This window comes from Vipera berus, assembly GCF_964194415.1.
Source record: "Vipera berus genome assembly, chromosome: 17".
Taxonomy (NCBI): domain Eukaryota; kingdom Metazoa; phylum Chordata; class Lepidosauria; order Squamata; family Viperidae; genus Vipera; species Vipera berus.
In genome coordinates, this window is record NC_138220.1 from 967,670 (window position 1) to 986,142 (window position 18,473).

At 47.3% G+C, this 18,473-nt stretch overlaps 1 protein-coding gene across 5 annotated transcripts in view; it reads left to right on the top strand.

The window, feature by feature from the left end:
• The window catches only part of CAMTA1 (calmodulin binding transcription activator 1), a 188,340-nt gene that overhangs the window by 131,102 nt on the left and 38,765 nt on the right, over window positions 1–18,473 (top strand). For all 5 annotated transcript variants that reach the window (XR_014028216.1, XM_081341384.1, XM_081341383.1 and 2 more), the window contains one exon: window positions 75–146. Coding sequence is in view for 4 of the 5 variants with exons in the window: in XM_081341384.1 (XP_081197510.1) it covers window positions 75–146 (72 nt within the window). In the remaining variant the exon portion in view is untranslated. The remainder of the gene's footprint in view (window positions 1–74; window positions 147–18,473) is intronic.

The following is an 18,473-nucleotide window of genomic DNA, read 5'->3' on the forward strand; positions in this document are numbered from 1 at the left end:
TTGATTGACAGATGGCTCTTGTCCAGTCTTTGTACTCATTGACTCACCTGCCGTGTTTTCTCCCCCTCTCTTAGTGTCTCTACGGCTGCTACGTCCACTCGTCAATCATCCCCACGTTCCACCGAAGGTGCTACTGGCTGCTTCAGGTAAGGCAGGTGCCACCTGCCCATCAGCAGAGCACCTTTTTTGAGTGTGTGTGTGGGGATGGTGGAGGGATTGGGGCTGCTGCAGTTTCTTTTTTTTAAAAAAATGTGTGTGTTTTTCTGTGCGGTTCTCCGTGAATCCCGTGAATCTTTCCATTCGGAAGTAAGAGTTTGGCCAAAAGAAAATACAGGTAGTGTTATGGCCACAATTATGATCCAAATTTTGTTTATTTATTTTGTTTACTTTGGGGCCTCCAAACGCTGGCGTGTTATTATAATGGCAAAAACAACAACAACACACACACACACCCCTCCAAGTCAGAAACGACGGTGCCGGAATTCACCGGGCGCCGCACCAATCATTTCCATAATCCACAGCAGTCAGGCAGCACGTCAGAGAAGCCTTGGTGTGTCGTTCCCTTGAGCGTCCGCTTGGCGAGAGCTTGTCGCGTTGCAAAGTTTATCCTCTTGAGGCGCAAGAAAAATAGCCTCTAAATCAGTTGCTTCTCAGAGTCGGCCACTTGAAAGACGCGGGGACTTCAGCTCCCAGAAGTCCGTGGCTGGAGACTTCTGGGAGTTGAAGTCCACACACATCTTAAAAACTGCCAGCTTTGGAAGAAAAAGAAAGAAAGAAAAATCGATCTAAATCTTTTGCTGAAGTGTTGTTTTTTTTCACAACTCACCTGCCCTTTCTAAATTTAGCACCGTCTGGGGAAGAGGGCTCAAACTAAGCACACACACACAGAGAAAAAAAAATCAATGCCGTGTGACACACACACACACACACACACACACACACCCTGCTCAGCTAGGGAGGCTGGTCTTAAAACGCAGCCTTGAATCTTTGAGCTGGAAGGGACCCGCAAGGTCATCTAGTCCAACCCCCGCTCCTCTTTCTTTTGTTTTTTCTCGGCCTCACCTGCCTCTTTGGGGGCTGGGGGGGCAGTTCAGATCAGGAAGCTTCAGCGCAACTTTGACACAATGGAAACTCCTGGGAATTTTGGCCAGCGAATTTGGCTTCTTCCTTGAGTTTGCTTGTCTTAAGGGCGTAAAAGGGTATCACGTAACTCCCCCCCCCCGGGATTCTGCAACCGTCATAAATATGAGTCAGTTGCCAAGTGTCTGGATTTTGATCCCGATGAATCAGTGGGGCCTCCGGAAGTCTTCCAAGTATGGCCTCATAATGCAATATAAAGCGGTATTAACACCTTGACACTTATCGCTCTGTTGATACAGCCTAGGACTGCACTGAGCAGGGGCTGGTCTAGATGTCCTCAAAGTCCCCTTGCTGCTTGAGGTCTACCACTGTGTGATCAGCCTTCTTCTGATGCTGATCAAAGGCCGGGAACAATCCAGCGCAAGGGTAGGCTTCAAAGGAAAAGTCTCCTTCACAACGCTTGATCTAAGTTTTTTTTAAATAATAATAATAATATTCTCTTTAAGTCTCTCTCCCCCCCCTTCCCTCCCCCCCTCCCCCCGCAAAGCACACACAGAGGCAAGACAATGGCAAGAAAAATCCCACAGCGTTGTGCAGAGATGACATCCCCACTGGGTTTGTGCAGCCAAGCCTGCGGTGCTGTCTTGATTTGAACGCACACCCAGAATGCACCAGCCGTGTCACGAGGCAGGGCTGAATGGCTGAGGCAAACCAAGGACACCTTTGTTCTTCAATTAAAAAAAGGAAAAAATCTGATGGGATCTCTGATCAAACCAGGTTTTGCACAAGTAAACAACAAAAGAAAAACCAAAGGTACAGGCCCGGATGAAGGGAAACCTGCTCCAATCGCGGTTACCCTGAGAGGCACCTCGGGGTGGGAGCGGACCCCTCATCAGAGCCAGAAGGGGTTGTGGTGCTTAGGAGGGGAGGAGGGGGAAAAAGACGGGCGGGGGGTCCTCAGTGCTCTCTAAGCTTGGTGGATTCCTTGCAGACATTTCGTTAGGGAGCGGAAAGAGGGAGGGAGGGAGGGAAGGAAAGTTGGAAGAGAGGGAAAGAGGAGAGAGAGAGACAAGAAGGAAGGAAGGAGGGAAGGAGAAAGAAAGATTGAAAGAAAGAGACAGAGAAAGGAAGGAAAGAAAAAAGAAAGGAAAGAGAAAGAAAGAAAGAAAGAAAGAAAGAAAGAAAGAAAGAAAGAAAGAAAGAAAGAAAGAAAGAAAGAAAGAAAGAAAGAAAGAAAGAAAGAAAAAAAAAAGAAAAGCTAGGAATGAAATCCAGGCATTGTGGACTGGGAGAAAATTCAGTAAAGGGACTAGAAGTCTTCTAAAATTAACATCGTTGGGAGGACTGGATAGACCCCCCCCACCCCGCAGGTACCTCGTTTCCAAACCACAGGAGTGAAATGGGATTCTGTGTTTTGAGAGGGGGGGAGGCTGTCCCTAATTGTCCCCTTGCCCAGTCCGAGTTGCCCCCCAGACCCTTTTGCCCTTCCCTTTCTTCCCACGCCTCTTTGCCCTCCTGATTTACCCGAGAGAAACGGGCAGATCTTTTTTCTCTGGAAACCTTCCAAGGTAAAGAGGCTGGGGAGGGTCCCCCCCCCCCAATTTAACATTCTGCAGGTGTACGCAGGCTCTGTTTGGCTCCCAGGTAACCACCTGCAGTTCCCCAAGAAAACAAAGCGGAAAAGCAATTTCGGTGCAGAGAAATTATGGGATGGCAGGCCGAAAGCTTCTTGCCCGCAAGCAGAGTCTCGCTTCCCTGCCTTCCCCCCCCCACACACACACACTCCATAGGAGGAGGAAAAAAATTCCCCTTTCTGGAGTCTTTGCGAAGGGGGTCCCGACACCCCAGACTGACAAAGATTTGCAAAGCTGGTGGGGGGAATTCTCAGGAAAATGCCAGGTTGCTGGTTCCCATCTCTCATTCCTGGGGATGCTTCCATAGCCCTTGTCTTTCTCATCACCCCCCACCACCACCACCACCATCACCCCCCTGGGCACTGATCGCCATTAAGTAAGCTACAGAAAATAAACCAGGCTAAGGGGTTTTTTTTTCCATTGGAGGCCAGGCTGGCATCCTTGCAAAACGTTCTCTTCTGCCCAGTCTAAAATATAATAGAGAATAAAATATAAAACAGAGCAGTTTTGCAATATTTGAGGGGCTGCCCCAGAGAAAAGGAGGGGGCCCACCTATTTTCCAGAGCCCCTGAAGGCAGGACAAAGAAGCAACGGATGGAAACTAATCAAGGGAGAAAACCAACCTGGAATTAAGCAGACATGTCATGACAGTTAGAACAATTAACCATTGGAACCGCTTGCCACCAGAAGCTGTGGGCGCTCCATCACTGGAGGCTTTTCAAGAAGAGATTGGGTGACCGTTTGTCTGAATTGGTATAGGGCTTCCTGCTTGAGCAGGGGGCTGGACTAGAAGACCTCCAAGGTCCCTTCCAACTCTGTTATTCTACCGTTTGCAGGACCAGTTTAGGGCCCTTCTAAATTTCTGAATTGTTTGCCGTGCCCAGCTGTGATCGTTCAGGGCAGCGCCACCTTGTCACAATTTTGTGGCACACCGGTTTTACTCTCCAGGAACGGGATTATTCTCCATAATTTTTGGAACAACAAAGGATTCCTGAGCGCTTTATAAATTAAAGCTGCATTATAGTTCGTGCCCAACAGCGCGGCTATATTTTTTTAGATGGTGTCAGAGTTTCTATTATAAACTCCGTTTTTATAACTCGGCTATAAAACTTACAGGGTGAGCCGAGGCCCGAATAAACCCCCGTGCATCTCTGGCTTCGAAGAGAGGAAAAATATTAAAATCTTTTGCCCATATAATTGGGGTTCAGGAGCGAGAGATTTGCTGCTGTGCCAGCCAGGCAGGCATAATCTGCATATATAAAAATCATACGCTATCATATACTATTGAATTTTGCCGGCGTTATGGGGGGAAAGCTACAATCCGGTTTGACTCCTTTCAAGATTTGGGCATGCAACTGGTCTTATCCCGGGAAGATGAAGGAACTCGCTGATAGCGGAGTGGGTAGCTGAGGTTTGGAAAACTATATAAAATATTTGATATATTTTTTTTATTTATCTATTTTGAAAAGGGTACATCTATATTTTGTTATATATTTACCCAAAGAAGTTATTATTATTTCTGCCCTACATTCCAAAACAGAAAGATCTTTTAGCTTAGTGAATTCTGGTGCATCTCAACCCTGGGGGAAACTTTATTTTTTTTTAATGTTTGTTGTACAGGAAGACGAAGATGCTTCATTAAGAAGCTGCGTCGTCTTGTGTCTGGATGGGCTCCTGGCGGATGAAATTAGGAGAGAAACAGCTGTTGCGCTTTTCTTTGTTTTATAGTGCTTAATCTGCCAATAATTCCAGCCTTCGCTGCCCTTTTTAATGTCTCCCTTCATCCTTCATATTAAATGTGTTTTGTTCATTAAATGGCGTCATGCCGCAGGTTCAAAGAGCCAGTAGGGACCAAACGGGACCTTGCTCACCGGGATCTCTCTCTCTCTCTCTCTCTCTCTGTGTGTGTGTGTGTGTGTGTGTGTACAGGGTGTGTGTGTGTGATTTGGCCTGGTTCTTTGGGGACGGAGAGAGTGTTGGCCTCAACTTTCGGAATGCCTGCCAAAGCAAATACTCTGCTTCTTTTCCTTCACTTTCCTTCCCTTCCCTTCAACTTCTCCTCCTCCTATTCCTTCCCCTTCTCCCTCTCTTTCTCCTCCTCCTCCTCCTCCCTTTCTCCTTCCTCTCTTTCTCCTCCTGCAGTGTTATTCAAGAGGTCAGTTGTGGGAGACTGAGAACAGCTAATTATCCAACCAACTGTTGCTAACGATCTCATTTCTCATCTTCTGCTGCTCTCTGTAGTTAAGCCAGGTATTAATTGCAGAACCTGGAAGCTGTGAGTTCGAGTCCCGCCTCAGGCATGAAAGGCAGTTGGGTGACTTTGGGCCGGTCCCCCACCCCTCTCATCCCAACCCACCTCACAGGGTTGTCGTCGTGGGCAAAATAGGGGGAAGAAGGAGCATTTTGTACATTTGCCAACTTGAGTTATTGGTAAAAATAATAAAGGCAGGATTTTTTTAAAAGAACCCATTTTATTACTTTTAGACTTTCTCTAAGAGGAGCGGTCTCTCCTGCAGCCTGACATTTCTCTAAGCAGATTGCTGGGTTCAGGGTGCTGAAGGGGGCCACATTGGGGCCCCCACCAGGAGGGGCTGAGCAGACCCACGGTCAGAGCAACATGCGCACACACACACACACACACACACACACACACACACACACACAGAGCAAAGCATCCGAGCCCCACATTGGCCAATTCTCAAGCAAGGCAGCTCTGCTCACTCGCCAAGACAGCAAGCTGGGAATTTAAATTCCTAAAGCGGATTTTCTGGCCTTTGCGATCCAGCCTGTTTCTTCCAGATGCCTCTTTCATTTTTAATTGGACTTTTCTGCCTGGTTTTCACGTCTCATTGTGCAAGAAGCCATCAGTGGGGTGAATCCAGGACGGGCCCCGGGGACTTCCAAAAGCTGCGTTGCGCACACGATCCCAGTCTCTCGTAACCTGCTAAGAACTACGCAAGGATCATGCGAAGCCTTAGCGTAATGCTGTGGTGAGGCCACACTCGAAAGACGGCGTCTAGTTTTGGTCACCACAATGCAAAAAAGAGGTTGAGACTCTGGGAAGAGTGCAGAGAAGAGCAGCAAAGATGATCGGGGGAGTAATTAGGAGGCTGAAACATAGGAAGAACGGTTGCAAGAACTGGGGGATGTCTAATGAAAAGAAGGACTAGGGGTGCCATGACAGCAGCCTTCCAGTCTTTGAGGGGCTGCCACAAAGAAGGGGGGGCTCCACCTATTCTTCAAAGCACCTGAAGGCAGGACGAGAAGTAATGAGTCATTATTTTAATGACATTATTTTAAAGAATGATTAAAGAGAGTTCCAACCTCTTTAAGGAGAAATTTCTTGATAATGAGAACAATTAATCAGTGGCGCTCCCTCACTGGAGGTTTTCAAGAAGAGATTGGGCAGACATTCGTCCAGAATGCTGGAGGGTCTCCTGCCTTGAGCAGGGGGTTGGACTAGATGACCTCCAAGGTCCCTTCCAGCTCTACGATTCTGTGTTCTATCTCTTTCCCCTTCCCGGGGCCGGTCTTGAAGCCATCATGTACACACACGTGCGCTCTGCTGGGTGTCAGGTTCTGTTGTGATAACCGGTGAATTGAATCACTCTCCCATCCTCTCCTCCCCCCCTCCTCCTCCCCCCCCAGGGCTCTCATTGTTTGCCCATCACATCAAATCATGGTTTGAAGCCGGCAGGGAGAAGATTGCCCAGGCAAAGCAATATAGAGATGTTTCCCGTCGTTATAGCAACGGCGTCCAAACAATTGACACCGAGGCTAGCCGAAGGCGTTAGTGCGCAACTCCTTGCTCTACCTTGTCACAGCCTTGCCTTTCCCGAGGATGCCGGAGTCGGAATGAATTTGACAGAATAACAGGACAACAGAGTCGGAAGGGGCCTCGGAGGTCATCTAGTCCAACGCCCTGCTCAAGCAGGAGACCCCTAGACCATTTCAGACAAACCGTTCTACAATCTCTTCTTGAAAACCCCTCATGATGGAGCATCCACAACTTCTGGTGGCAAGCTGTTCCACTGGTTAATTGTCCTCACTGTTAAGGGGGAAGGAGGAGGGGGGGGGAATCTCTCTCTCTCTTTCCCCTCGACCCTTGCCGCCGAGGGAGGCAGGCTTCTTCCCTCAGAATTCTTTAAAAAAAAAGATGCAAATGAGCCACCCAAACATGTCAGAAGTGTCCGTGGCTAATTATTCATTAGGCGTATAATTAGTACAGGGTGATCATGACATTTTAACGTGGCTCATTTTTATATCAGTGTCGGGATGAAACACGGCCGCAACGGGGCATTGGTGGGAAATGCCGGTTGGGGGTTAGTAAGGGGGGTGGCGGGCAAGAAATTTGGGGTCCCCTTTTTGGGCAAGCCGCCGTCAAAGGTCTCCAAGCTTTGTCAGGCTGACAAGTCAAAGGAACTCCTTGGCCATCTTGGTGTCATCTATAAATGTCCGTATTTGGACAGATGGGTGGATGGGTGGAAGGAGGATGGGAAGGTAGGAAAGGGAGAAAGGAAGGAAGCAAGGAGGGAAGGAAGGAAGTAGGAGACAAAGAAGGAAAGGAAGGAAGGAAGGAAGGAAGGAAAGAAAATGGCTGAATGGCTGAATGGATAAACGAAGGGGTTTCATCTCTTCTCCCCACTCTCTCCGTTTCCTCTCCTCTCCTTTTTTCTCTCTCCTCCCCTCCCCTCTCCATAGCAGTGCGTTTTCCAAAGCTGTCCACCACTTCACAATTCGGCCTTCTCAAATTCTGCTGGTGACCCGCTCCCTCTGGGTTAAACCCTAGCCGCTCTTCCCGAGGAGGGCGCTCCGGAGGAGGCCAGCCCTGGAAGAACAGGGTGGATGGAAGGAGCCCGGCTTTCCCTTCCACCCGCCCTCTGGAAGTCCTGGAACAGCCAACAATTTCCCCTCTCTTTTCCAGCCCGCCTCTCCTCTCCGGAGAATAGCGGAGGAGAGCCAAATTAAAAAAATGATCAGATTAGTTCCCACGCTCGCTCGCTCGCTCACCGCTGCCGAATTGCCTTGCAAACCCTCATCCAAGACAGGAGGCAGAAAAGAGAGAGAGGGGAGGGGGGAAAAAAGGCAACAGGATGGATGAATCCTGACAGCTCCTCGGATGAAGAAAAATGGTGGTTACCAGAAGGTTTACAATTTAACATCCGAATATTAAACCCCAGGGATCGCCTGCCCAGCTCCTTCACTGCCTCCCCAGCGAGAAAATTCTTGAGAAAATTCATTTTGCCAGGCCTGCCGGTTGCCAATAACATGGAAAGTCCTCTTTTATTAGCCAATTAAGACCTTGGTCCTTGGAGAACATAGTTGGCACGGAAAGAGCTGCCACCGCGGAATTTAACTCAACCCAACGTTTCTTTCCCACGTGACGTTTCCACTTACGATCCTAGCCTACCCCTGCCACGCTAAATACAGGAGTCTTTTAAGCTGCCACGACACTGTGGGTTGTTGTTTTTGCCCTCCTTCCCTGGGAATGTCCCCACGTTCGCCTCCTCTGCAACCAGAGCTGACAGCGGAGTAGACCGAGCCTGGTGCAACTTAGGTGTCCTCCAGGCGGTGGGAACGCTCAGAAGATGCGGCTGAGGTGGCCATCAGCGAAACGCCGGCTGTCACACTTTGAAGATCATGGAAGGGAGGGGTGTTTACCTGTCCTCCCTGGATCTCTTTGCAAGGTAGCTCAGCTCCAGGCAAACCGATTCGGGCCCTGCTGAAGGGTTGAGGAGCATCTCGGTCAATGAACTGACCAAAGAGAGAAGCAACGTGGAACTACGGAGAAACTTCCTGACAGTCAGGACAATCAACCAGTGGGACAGAAGTTGCCTCCAGAAGTGGTGGGCGCTCCATCCCTGGAGGTTTTTAAGAAGAGGCTAGACAGTCACTTGTCTGAGATGATATAGGTTCTCCTGCTTGAGCAGGGGGCTGGACTAGAAGACCTCCAGGGTCCCTTCCAGTTCTATTCTATTCTGTTCTGTTCTGTTCTATTCTATTCTATTCTATTCTATTCTATTCTATTCTATTCTATTCTATTCTATTCTATTCTATTCTATTCTATTCTATTCTATTCTATTCTAATTCTCTATTCTATTCTATTCTATTCTATTCTATTCTATTCTATTCTATTCTATTCTGCATAACAACTGCATTGAATAACAGAGTAACAGTATATCTATCTATCTATCTCTATCTATCTATCTATCTATCTATCTATCTATCTATCTATCTATCTATTATCTATCTATCTATCTATCATCTATCTCCTATCTCTTCTATCTATATCTACCATCTCTCTCTCTGTCTCTATTTCATCTCTCATCTCTCATCTACTGTCTATATCATCTAATCTGTCTATCTCATTTATCATTCAGCTATCATTTGTATCTATCTCTATTTATCTTTCTTTATGTATCTATCATCTAATCTCTATCTATCTATCTATCTATCTATCTATCTATCTATCTATCTATCTATCTATCTATCTATCTATCTATCTATCTCCATCTGTACAGATTGTCCTCGACTTACGATCACAACTGAGGCCAAAATTTCTGTGGCCAAGCAACACAAATTGTGAAGTGAATTTTGCCCCATTTTATGACCTTTCTTGCCACAGTTGTTAAGTGGATCGCTGCAGTTGTTAAGTTAGGAACACGGTTGCTAAGTGAATCTGGCTTCCTCCTTGACTTTGCTTCTCAGAAGGTCGCGAAAGGGGATCACCCCAAGGGGATGTCGTAAATATGAGTCAGTTGCCAAGCGTCTGACTTTTGATCACGGGACCATGAGGATGCTACCATAGTTGTAAGTGTGAAAAACGATTACAAACCACATTTTCCAGTGCTGTTGTAACTCCAAATGGTCGCTAAGTGAACCGTTGTTAAGTCGAGAATTGCAAGAAAGGGTAAACCTCACAATTCTTCAACAACCTTAGCTACTAGTGTGTAATATTTCACACCCAGCCAATAGCACTGTAACTGCATTTTTATACGGTTGTATAAAAGACTGCTTTTGCTCTTTACTTATCTCAAAATAGTGTATTACTATCTGGCTTCCCACTTCCCATTTTCTCTCTTTTATCTTATCTCCGATTTCACCATTTATAACTCTTACGTTCTATAGTTCTAAAATCCAATTTGTTTAGACCCTTTGCTACCTTCTCTTAGTTTTTCTTAATCCTGATTTTTTTAAAAAAAAAATCATCTGGGCATCTACTGCTAAGCCCACACAGTCATTTACATGGCCTGTTGTCATTGTTGTTATTGTCATTTATTGGCGTTGTTTGCCACCAAATTCCCCTCCCATCACAGAATAACAGAGTCAGAAGGGACCTTGGAGGTCATCTAGCCCAACCCCCTGCTCAGGCAGGAAACTCTATGCCATTCCGGACAAATGGCTGTCCGGTCTCTTCTTGAAAACCTCCCGTGACGGAGCATCCACAACGTCTGAAGACAAGCTTTAATTGTTCTCGCTGTCAGAAAATTTCAGTCACTAAACAAGCCATTGCGAGGACTGCAAACTAACCCTTCAATTTTCTCTGTGATGACTTGGGAATTCATTTCTGAGGGGTGATAAATAAATAGCTTTTATTTAAAAAAAGACAAGAGCTTTGCCGTTTCCCCCACGAGAAACACCAGCCCCATGTATATTTCCATTCACACATCAAATTCCGCCTCCCAGATTCGTCAGAAGCCTTTCCGGGCTCAAGCAGAGAAAACGCCAGATTGTATTTACACAAACGTGCCGAAAACCAGACACCGGTTACCAACACAAGCAGCTGAAGCCGCACGAGTTAAATTTAGTTTTTCAGCTCCAATTAGAGTTTAGGATTGGAAGGACGTCCCGGTTGGTTTGAATCCAAGCCAGCCATGCTTAGATAGTGGGGAAGGGACTGAGGTTGGCCAGATCCTGGTTTAATAATCGTGCGGACACGATGGCTCACTGGGAGCCCTGATCTCAGAAGAACATGGTTAATTGGTTAATAATAGGGGCACGAAGGAAGCTACCTTGGCAGAGGAGAAGTTAGATATAAATGGGACTAGAAGGGATGTCTCCTGCTCGAGCTGGGGTTGGACTAGAAGACCTCCAGGGTCCCTTCCAGCACTATTCTGATTGACTGGCCTGGATGGCTTTGGATTTAGAGGCAGAGAGAACAACCCCACTGGTCCTCGTTTGTGGCAACGAGCTCAGCCTAAAACGTGCACACAGGCACGCCTACCGCACAGCGCGCAACCCTTGCAGCTTCCACCGGAGGCCAGGAATGTAATATCTGCCGATTCTGAGCCATACATCTTGGTGGGTGACAAATCACTTTTTAATTGCCTCGGGGAAGAAACGCATTAGTCTTCACTTTACGTGAGACTCATAGTAACGTTCGGCCCAACCGAAGTTATCCATCTTAGGCGATCTTCGGAGCGGGGGAGTCGGGGCCGGGGGGGGGAGGATTGGGAGAGTTGCCTCCGAATTACGCAACCCTCTTGCAGGGGGTGTGCTGGGGGGGACCCCAAAGACTTTGCAAGGGGGGGGATCTTATGCTGAATCTGTCCTTAACGTACTGTATATTTCTGTACTATATGCCTGCGCCATTTGGTCTGGGGCGTTAAAGGCATTTTTTACACTTAACTTTTTTGCTTACGTTCCTTGCATTGTTTTTTTTTCTTCTTTCTTTCTTTCTTTCTTTCTTTCTTTCTTTCTTTCTTTCTTTCTTTCTTTCTTCTTCTTCTTCCTTCTTTCTTTATTTCTTTTCTTCCCTCTACCCCTCCTTCTTTCTTTCTTTCTTTCTTTCTTTCTTTCTTTCTTTCTTTCTTTCTTTCTTTTCTTTCTTTCTTCTTTCTTTCTCTTTCTTCTTTCCATTCTTCCTTTTCTTTCTTTCTATCTATCTCTTTCACTCTCTCTCATTCTCTCTTTTTGTTCTTCTCCTATTCACATCTGTTACTTTCACCATTGCTCTGTTCTGGATCCACTCGGGAACTCATTATATTCAGAAATAGAGGACAAATTAGATTTTTTTAGATAATTACCTTAAATGATTAGGCTGATGATCTCAGATTAGTTGGAAATTTAGGAGGAATATTGGAATTTTAGAATTGATAATTGGACATTAATTTATTTATTTTTTACTGATGGAGACGATGCACAGAACTTGTTCCCCCCCCAAAAATGTATCAAATATTTGGTTCAATTTTTACTGTCAGGAAGTTTCTCCTTAGTTGTAGGTTTGTTCTCACCTTGATACGTTTCTATCTGTTGCTTCCTGTCCTGCCCTCAGGTGCTTTGGAGGATAGGTGGACCCCACTTTTCTCTGGACAGGACAAGAAGCAATGGATGGAAGATCATTAAAGAGAGAAGCAACCTAGAACTAAGGAGAAATTTCAGGACAGTGAGGACAATTAACCAGTGGAACTGCTTGCCTCCAGAAGTTGTGGGGTGCTCCATCACTGGAGGCTTTTAAGAAGAGACTGGACAGTCATTTGTCAGGAATGGCCTAGGGTCTCCTGCTTGACCAGGGGGCTGGACTAGAAGACCTCCAAGGTCCCATCCAAATATATTCTTCTATGTTCTATGTTCTAAGCAGGCTAGAAAAATGGTGATTTTTTTTTAAAAAAAAATCCAGGCCTTGGAATGAAACACCATCTTTCTGTTGTGCTATTTTTGTCGAGTTGGCATCCACCGGAGGTAAATGTCAAACCGTTTGTGTCAAAAAAAAAAGAAAAAAAATTAAGGCGCAAGGGGAATATTTTCTTTCTCCCAGGAAGCGGGAGAAAAAGAAAAAAAGAGAGTGACACGAAGCCGTGCAGAAAGAATCAATATCTCCAGCGGTCGATTTTTTTTTTCAGTTGTGAAATAAAATCCATCTCTCGGGTTCGGCAGAAGGAGAGGAATCCAAAATCTTGAAGCCTCACTGGCAAAAAGAAGAGAATTTTAGCCCTGTCCCCTGAGTTAAATCAACAAATACACAGGTAGTCCTCAACCATCACAATTCTCTGTTGCTAAGCGAGGCAGATGAGACGCCGCAAGCGTCCTCAATACCGGCGGTTCATTTAGCCAACATTCAAAGTTACAACAGCACTGGAAAAAAGGTTCACGTGCTGAAAATTCAGCCTCTTGGGCAACCGACTCTTATTTGTGATGGTCGCAGCGTCCTTCCAACCAGCAAAGTCAATGGGGGAAGCCCGATTGCTTAATGACCGGGTTACTAGCCTACCAACTGCCGTGATTCGCTTAACAATGGTGGCAAAGAAAGGTTGTAAAATGGGGCAAAAACTCACTCGACAACTGCTTTGTATAGCAACGGAAAGTGGGGGCTCAGTTGTCGGAAGCCGAGGACTGCCTGCGCCATTTTTAAGAACGCCCCTGAAAAACCGCTTTCGTAAGCGTTTTCGTACGCTACTAAAACAAAATCTTCCAATTTTCGCTCTCCCCGTAGCGTTGTGCCTGCTTGGGAGTGTGCAATTTTTTTGTAGTATTGTGGGGGTTTTTTGTTGCTTTTTTTTTTTGGTAAGAACTCCATTAGACAATGCATAGGGGTGTGAAAACCGAAGCCTAATTATGTTCCTTTTTGCATATTAACTCAGGAGCTGCAAATTGCATCGGAATGCATTAAAACGTGAAGAAGAGCCATTCTCGTTCGCTTCCGTTTTCTTAAAATAATTCCCAAAGCAAGATATTATTATCATTATAGACGGAGTGTGACTTTTGTTTTGTTTCATCCCGGTCTAACGCGTGATATCCTCCTCACTCATCTTATTCTGGGTTGTTTATTTTTCTTTTCTAACTTTTAGAAGCATTCTAAAATACTGGTGTTTTTTTTTTTAAAAAAATAATATTTTCTATGGATGGAGCAATCAGCATTGTAGCATTTTGTGACCTATTAAGATGCATTTTAGGATTTGCTGTAGGGAGCACATAAGTAGACCTTGACTTAGTGGCCTTGTAGACACTTGCCCTTCAGGAAATCTTCTTCCTTCCTTCCTTCCTTCCTTCCTTCCTTCCTTCCTTCCTTCCTTCCTTCCTTCCTTCCTTCCTTCCTTCTCTATTTCTGCCTCCTTCCTTCCTTCCTTTCTTCCTTCCGTCCATGCGTGCATGGCTGGCTAGGGAATTCTGGGAGTTGAGGTCCAGCCCCCAAGGCCGAGGGAGGTCCAGGGAGACAAGGCTGCCCCCTGCCCTTCTTTTCTCATCCAGCCCCATGGGAGACACGGGATTGGCGCCGACACGTGTCTCCTGCTGCTCAGGGTCCAAACAGTGACACCCCCCCCCCCGGGCCGTGAAAAGCGGATGCGTCGCAGGCCCTGCAGCCCGAGGCGAGGAGGCAGGCGGGCGGCCTTTGCTCGGGAAGCCCCCCTGCTCGGGAAAGCCCCGGTCGGGAAGCCCGTTTGTGCAAAAGCCCTTGAATTCGCTTCGCTGGGCATCCTCGCCGAAGTCACAGCGCCCCCTGGCGTCCTTCTGGGGCAGCACAACCCGCCGCTTTTGGCAGGGAAATCCGTTTTTTCCTTCATGCAGGCTTGCAATCCTTCCTGCTGCTGCGGGCTCTGGAAGGGGAAGCGGGGAAGACCCTCTGCAGGCGCCCAAACACGCCCTCCCCCTCCCTCCCTCCCTCCCTCCCTCCTTCCTCTTTCCCTCCCTCCCTGCCCAGCGTCTTCAAGAAGAAATTGGGCAGGCATTTGTCCTGAACGGTCTCCTGCTGGAGCAGGGGGTGGGACTAGAAGACCTCCGAGGTCCCTCCCGACTCTGCGGTTCTGTTCTCAAAGATACTGCTGTATGGTAGAAGTGGCTCTCGGCTTTCTCCCAGTGTCTCCCAGTTTCACGCTGGGAACGCCATCCCCGGGCATCTGGTCCAAAGCTGAGCTCCTCCGCCCTCCTGTATGCCATCAACTCCAGGTTTTTATGGAAAGGGCTTGGGGAGCTTGACTCGATTTGGCCCGCTGCTCAAAGTCAGAATGTTGCCCCCCCTGCCGCCACCCCCCCCCCTTGCCGTTGGCGTGCCTGCAACTCAGTTGTTGCTTTTTTTTCACGGCATCCAAACTGGGAGCCACTGAACAACCACGGGCAGAGAAAGCAAATTGAAGCATTGATTTATCTATTTGTTTTGCAAACAGGCCGAGTGGCTTCATTATACGGCGGTCCTCCGAGAGGGCCTCCCCTTGGCTGGCCTTAGAAATTAACTCCCGTTTTTAATTTCTTTCTTTCTTTCTTTTTCTGGCTGCTGCAGCTTGGGGCTTAATTGGAGGAGAAGGGTGGAGGGAGACAGGGGCGCCCGAGGAAGGGGAGAAGGCAGGGGGGTTAAGGCAGAAGAGCGGAGTGTCGCTCCAGGAGATGGACGAGAAGTAAGGGCAGGGGGCTTTCAAGGGCACGCTGGGAGAAACGTCCACCCGAAGAACTGGTCGATAGAGGTCATCTGTCCGGAAGGCTGTACGGACGGACTTCTGCGCTAAGCAGGGGGTTCGTTTGAATGACCTCCAAGGTCCCTCCTGACCCATCTAGGTCCTAAAATTCATCATCACTGTGACCATTGAAATTTACAGGGGGACTGAAAACGGTTACTTCCAGCTTGGACGGATGGACGGATGGATAGGGAGGGAGGGAGGAAGAAGGAAAAGATAGAGAAGGGAGGGAAGGAGAAGGGGAGTGAGGAGGGAAGGAAAACAGGGAGGAAGGATGAAATGAAGGAAGAAGCCGACAGGAAGGAAGGAAGGAAGGAAGGAAGGAAGGAAGGAAGGAAGGAAGGAATCAGGTAATCTTGTGGATGCTCAGGGTGAAAAGCAGTCATAAGTCCCTATTTTCAGGTGTAATTTCGAACAGTTGCTAAACGAACAGCTCTTGGGCTCCCCCCCCCCCGATTTCCAAAGCCGTCCTTTTCTAGCCACTTCCCCCCCCCCCGTCTCTCCATTTCGATTGCAGCCCCCTCTCGCTCCCAACCCGCTAAATCACGCCAAGCTTCAGGTTGTGAATTGCATGTCTGAATCTGCCAATACAGGCCCATAAATCTCTCCGCACTTAGAAGAGCAGGTGGGAAATATCGCAGTCTCCTTCTTCCCCAGGAGCCGCTCTTTATGGGCCTTTGAGCGAAGGAAGGAAATCGTTCAGATCTGCAAAAACACACAAAAAAACCCCCAAACCCTGCAAAATGGAAAATACTTGACCACCGCCTGAAGGGGTAGGAAGGAAAGTTCGGGGGGGGGGCTCAGTTTCATGGCTGGCAGTTTAAGCGGCTGCTGGGGAGGGGGATTCCCCAGGGGTGGGCCTGGGGCCAGCTGGGCCTAGATTGCCCCTCCCCCTTGGGCTCCCTTAGAGCGCCCCTCCCTAGGTCAGGGGCTCAGGGGAGACCCCACTTTTCCATTCAGGGCGCCTGGCAGGAAGAGCAGGTGGGTTTCGTCTCGGAGGGAGGGAGGGAGGAAGGAAAGATGGAGGGAGGGAGGGAGGGAGGGAGGGAAGGAAGGAAGGAGAAGGAGGGAGGGAGGAAGTAAGGGAGGAAAAGATGGAGGGGGGAATGAAAAAGGAAGGAGAAGATGGAGGAAGGGAGGGAAGAAGGAAGGAAGAAAGGAAGGAAGGAAGGATGGATGGATGGAAGGTCCTTCTCCTACCCATCTACTTTTCCTCCTCTCTTCCATCTCTTTTTTCCTCCTCCTCCCCTCCCCCTCCTCCTCCTCATCTCATTTTCATCTTCCTCCCTTCTTTCCCCTCCTCCTCTACCACTCCTTCTCCCTCTTTCCTTCTTTCTCCTTCTCTGCGTTCCTTTTCCATCTTTCTTTTCTCTTCCTCCTCCTCCTCCTCCTCCCTTATTGTTTTGCTTGCTCTCCTGTGATCCCTTTCTTGAGGCCCTCCTTAAAATGAGACCTTTAGAACTAGACACAGTATATCCTAGCCGGAGAGAGTTGTGTGCGAAAAGGGGTCAGAATTGCACCTGGGAGGAGAAGGCCACAACCCACTTTGTCCCGACGTTGTACGTGTGAAGACATTCATATTCGTGTTGCTTCCAATTTTTATCCAGCTGAAAATGTTTTTGGATGTCTCAATCGAAAGCCAAAAGAAAAAAAATAGTAGAAACGTAGGACAATTGTCCTAAAATTTATGGCCAAAATTAAGCTGTCCTCTGGGTCTAACCCTGGCAGGAACCGCGTGGTGGGTATTATTTTTCCACAGCCTTCACTTCAGTTGCCAGGACAAATAAACCCCCTCCTTTATATCATCCAGAGTTGGCCGCCATCCACACAACAGCAACAACCCAATTATTTGTCAGTGGGCTTGGGATCCGAGGCTCCTTGGAAAAGCCCAGAGCTCCGCAGAAGGTTACTTCCTGTTTGAATCCAGCTCCTCTTGGTTCAGGACCACGGAGAGGGCCAAGCAGAGTGAGCTGCTGCAACAGTGAGATTACCAAGGATAAAAGAATCATGGAAGGGACCGTGGAGGTCTTCTAGTCCAACCCCCTGCTCAAACAGGAGACCCTAGAACATTCCAGTTAAAAGCTTGTCCAGTCTCTTCTTCAAAGACCTCCAGTGATGGAGCACCCACAACTTCTGGAGGCAAGCAGTTCCACTGGTGAATTGATCTGGGATTATAGAATAACAATATTTATAAAATAATGATGATGATGATGATGGCAGGATACCAACAAATAAATGCAAACCAAATAAACTGTATGGGGAGGCACGCATAAATAAATAAATAAATAAATAAATAAATAAATAAATAAAATTAACCCTAGATTCGCGTTTTTCCACCCAGGTTCCCGTGTCTTGTGGATGATGGTTTGTCGGGTGCTTCCCTGACTTTGCAAGAGACCAGCCAGCCAGTTTTGCAATTCAAACTCATGTTTAATTGGGTTCTTCTTGCTCTCCCAATGCAGCGAAACGCAGCCTTCCAGAATTGGCTTTCTTAATCAATATCTTTATCTAGGGCAGAATCGCAACCCGATCGCAACGCACTCCGAGAAATTAAATGCACAATCTAATTAGGATGGCTTGTGTCTTTGGAAAGCGAAACACTGACGGAGGGAATTAGATGCTCATAAAAAAAATATACATTTTTTTTCCTGCTCGCCCTGCTGTTATGGTTGATGCTGCTGACAGCTTTCGGGATGTGTGTGTGTGTGTGTGTGTCTTTTTGCAACTGTTTTATGAAGAAAATCACAGTCTCTGGCTAGGAGTAGCCCAGCCTGCCAGGAACACAGCCACCCTTCGTTGTGTAGTCAAACACACCAAAGGGCTGAGATGAAGGGAGGGCGGCCCACAAAATACTCGGTTGTCCCAGGAGAAGGGATGAGAAACAATCGGATTACAAAAAAAAAATTCCATTCTGCTTGGAAGTTGGGGGAAAATTTCCAAACAAGAAGACGCTCCGTTGAAAAGTGCCGGGCTGTTTTTCACTGAAGAGGCTGGATACGGGTGGTCCTCAGCATATGACCACAATGGAACCCCAAATTTGTTGTCGCTAAGCAAGACAGTTGTGAAGTGAGTTGAGTTGAGTTGAATTGAATTGAGGGTTGAGTTCAGCTGGTTTGCTTTAGTTAGGCTGAGTTGAGTTGAGAGTTGAGTTTAAGGTTGGGTTGAAGATTGAGTTGAAAGTTGAGTTGAAGTTCGAGTTGAAGATTGAGTTGAGTGGAGAGCTGAGTTGAGTTGGTTTGACCAGATTTAAAGAAGTAAGCCAAAATCTAGAATCACCATTTATGTCTGTCTGATTGAACCTTTGACTTAGCTATGTAAGGAACAAAATGAAGGTATTTTCTGAACTCCTTCCTGTCTCTTTGAAGCCCAGCCT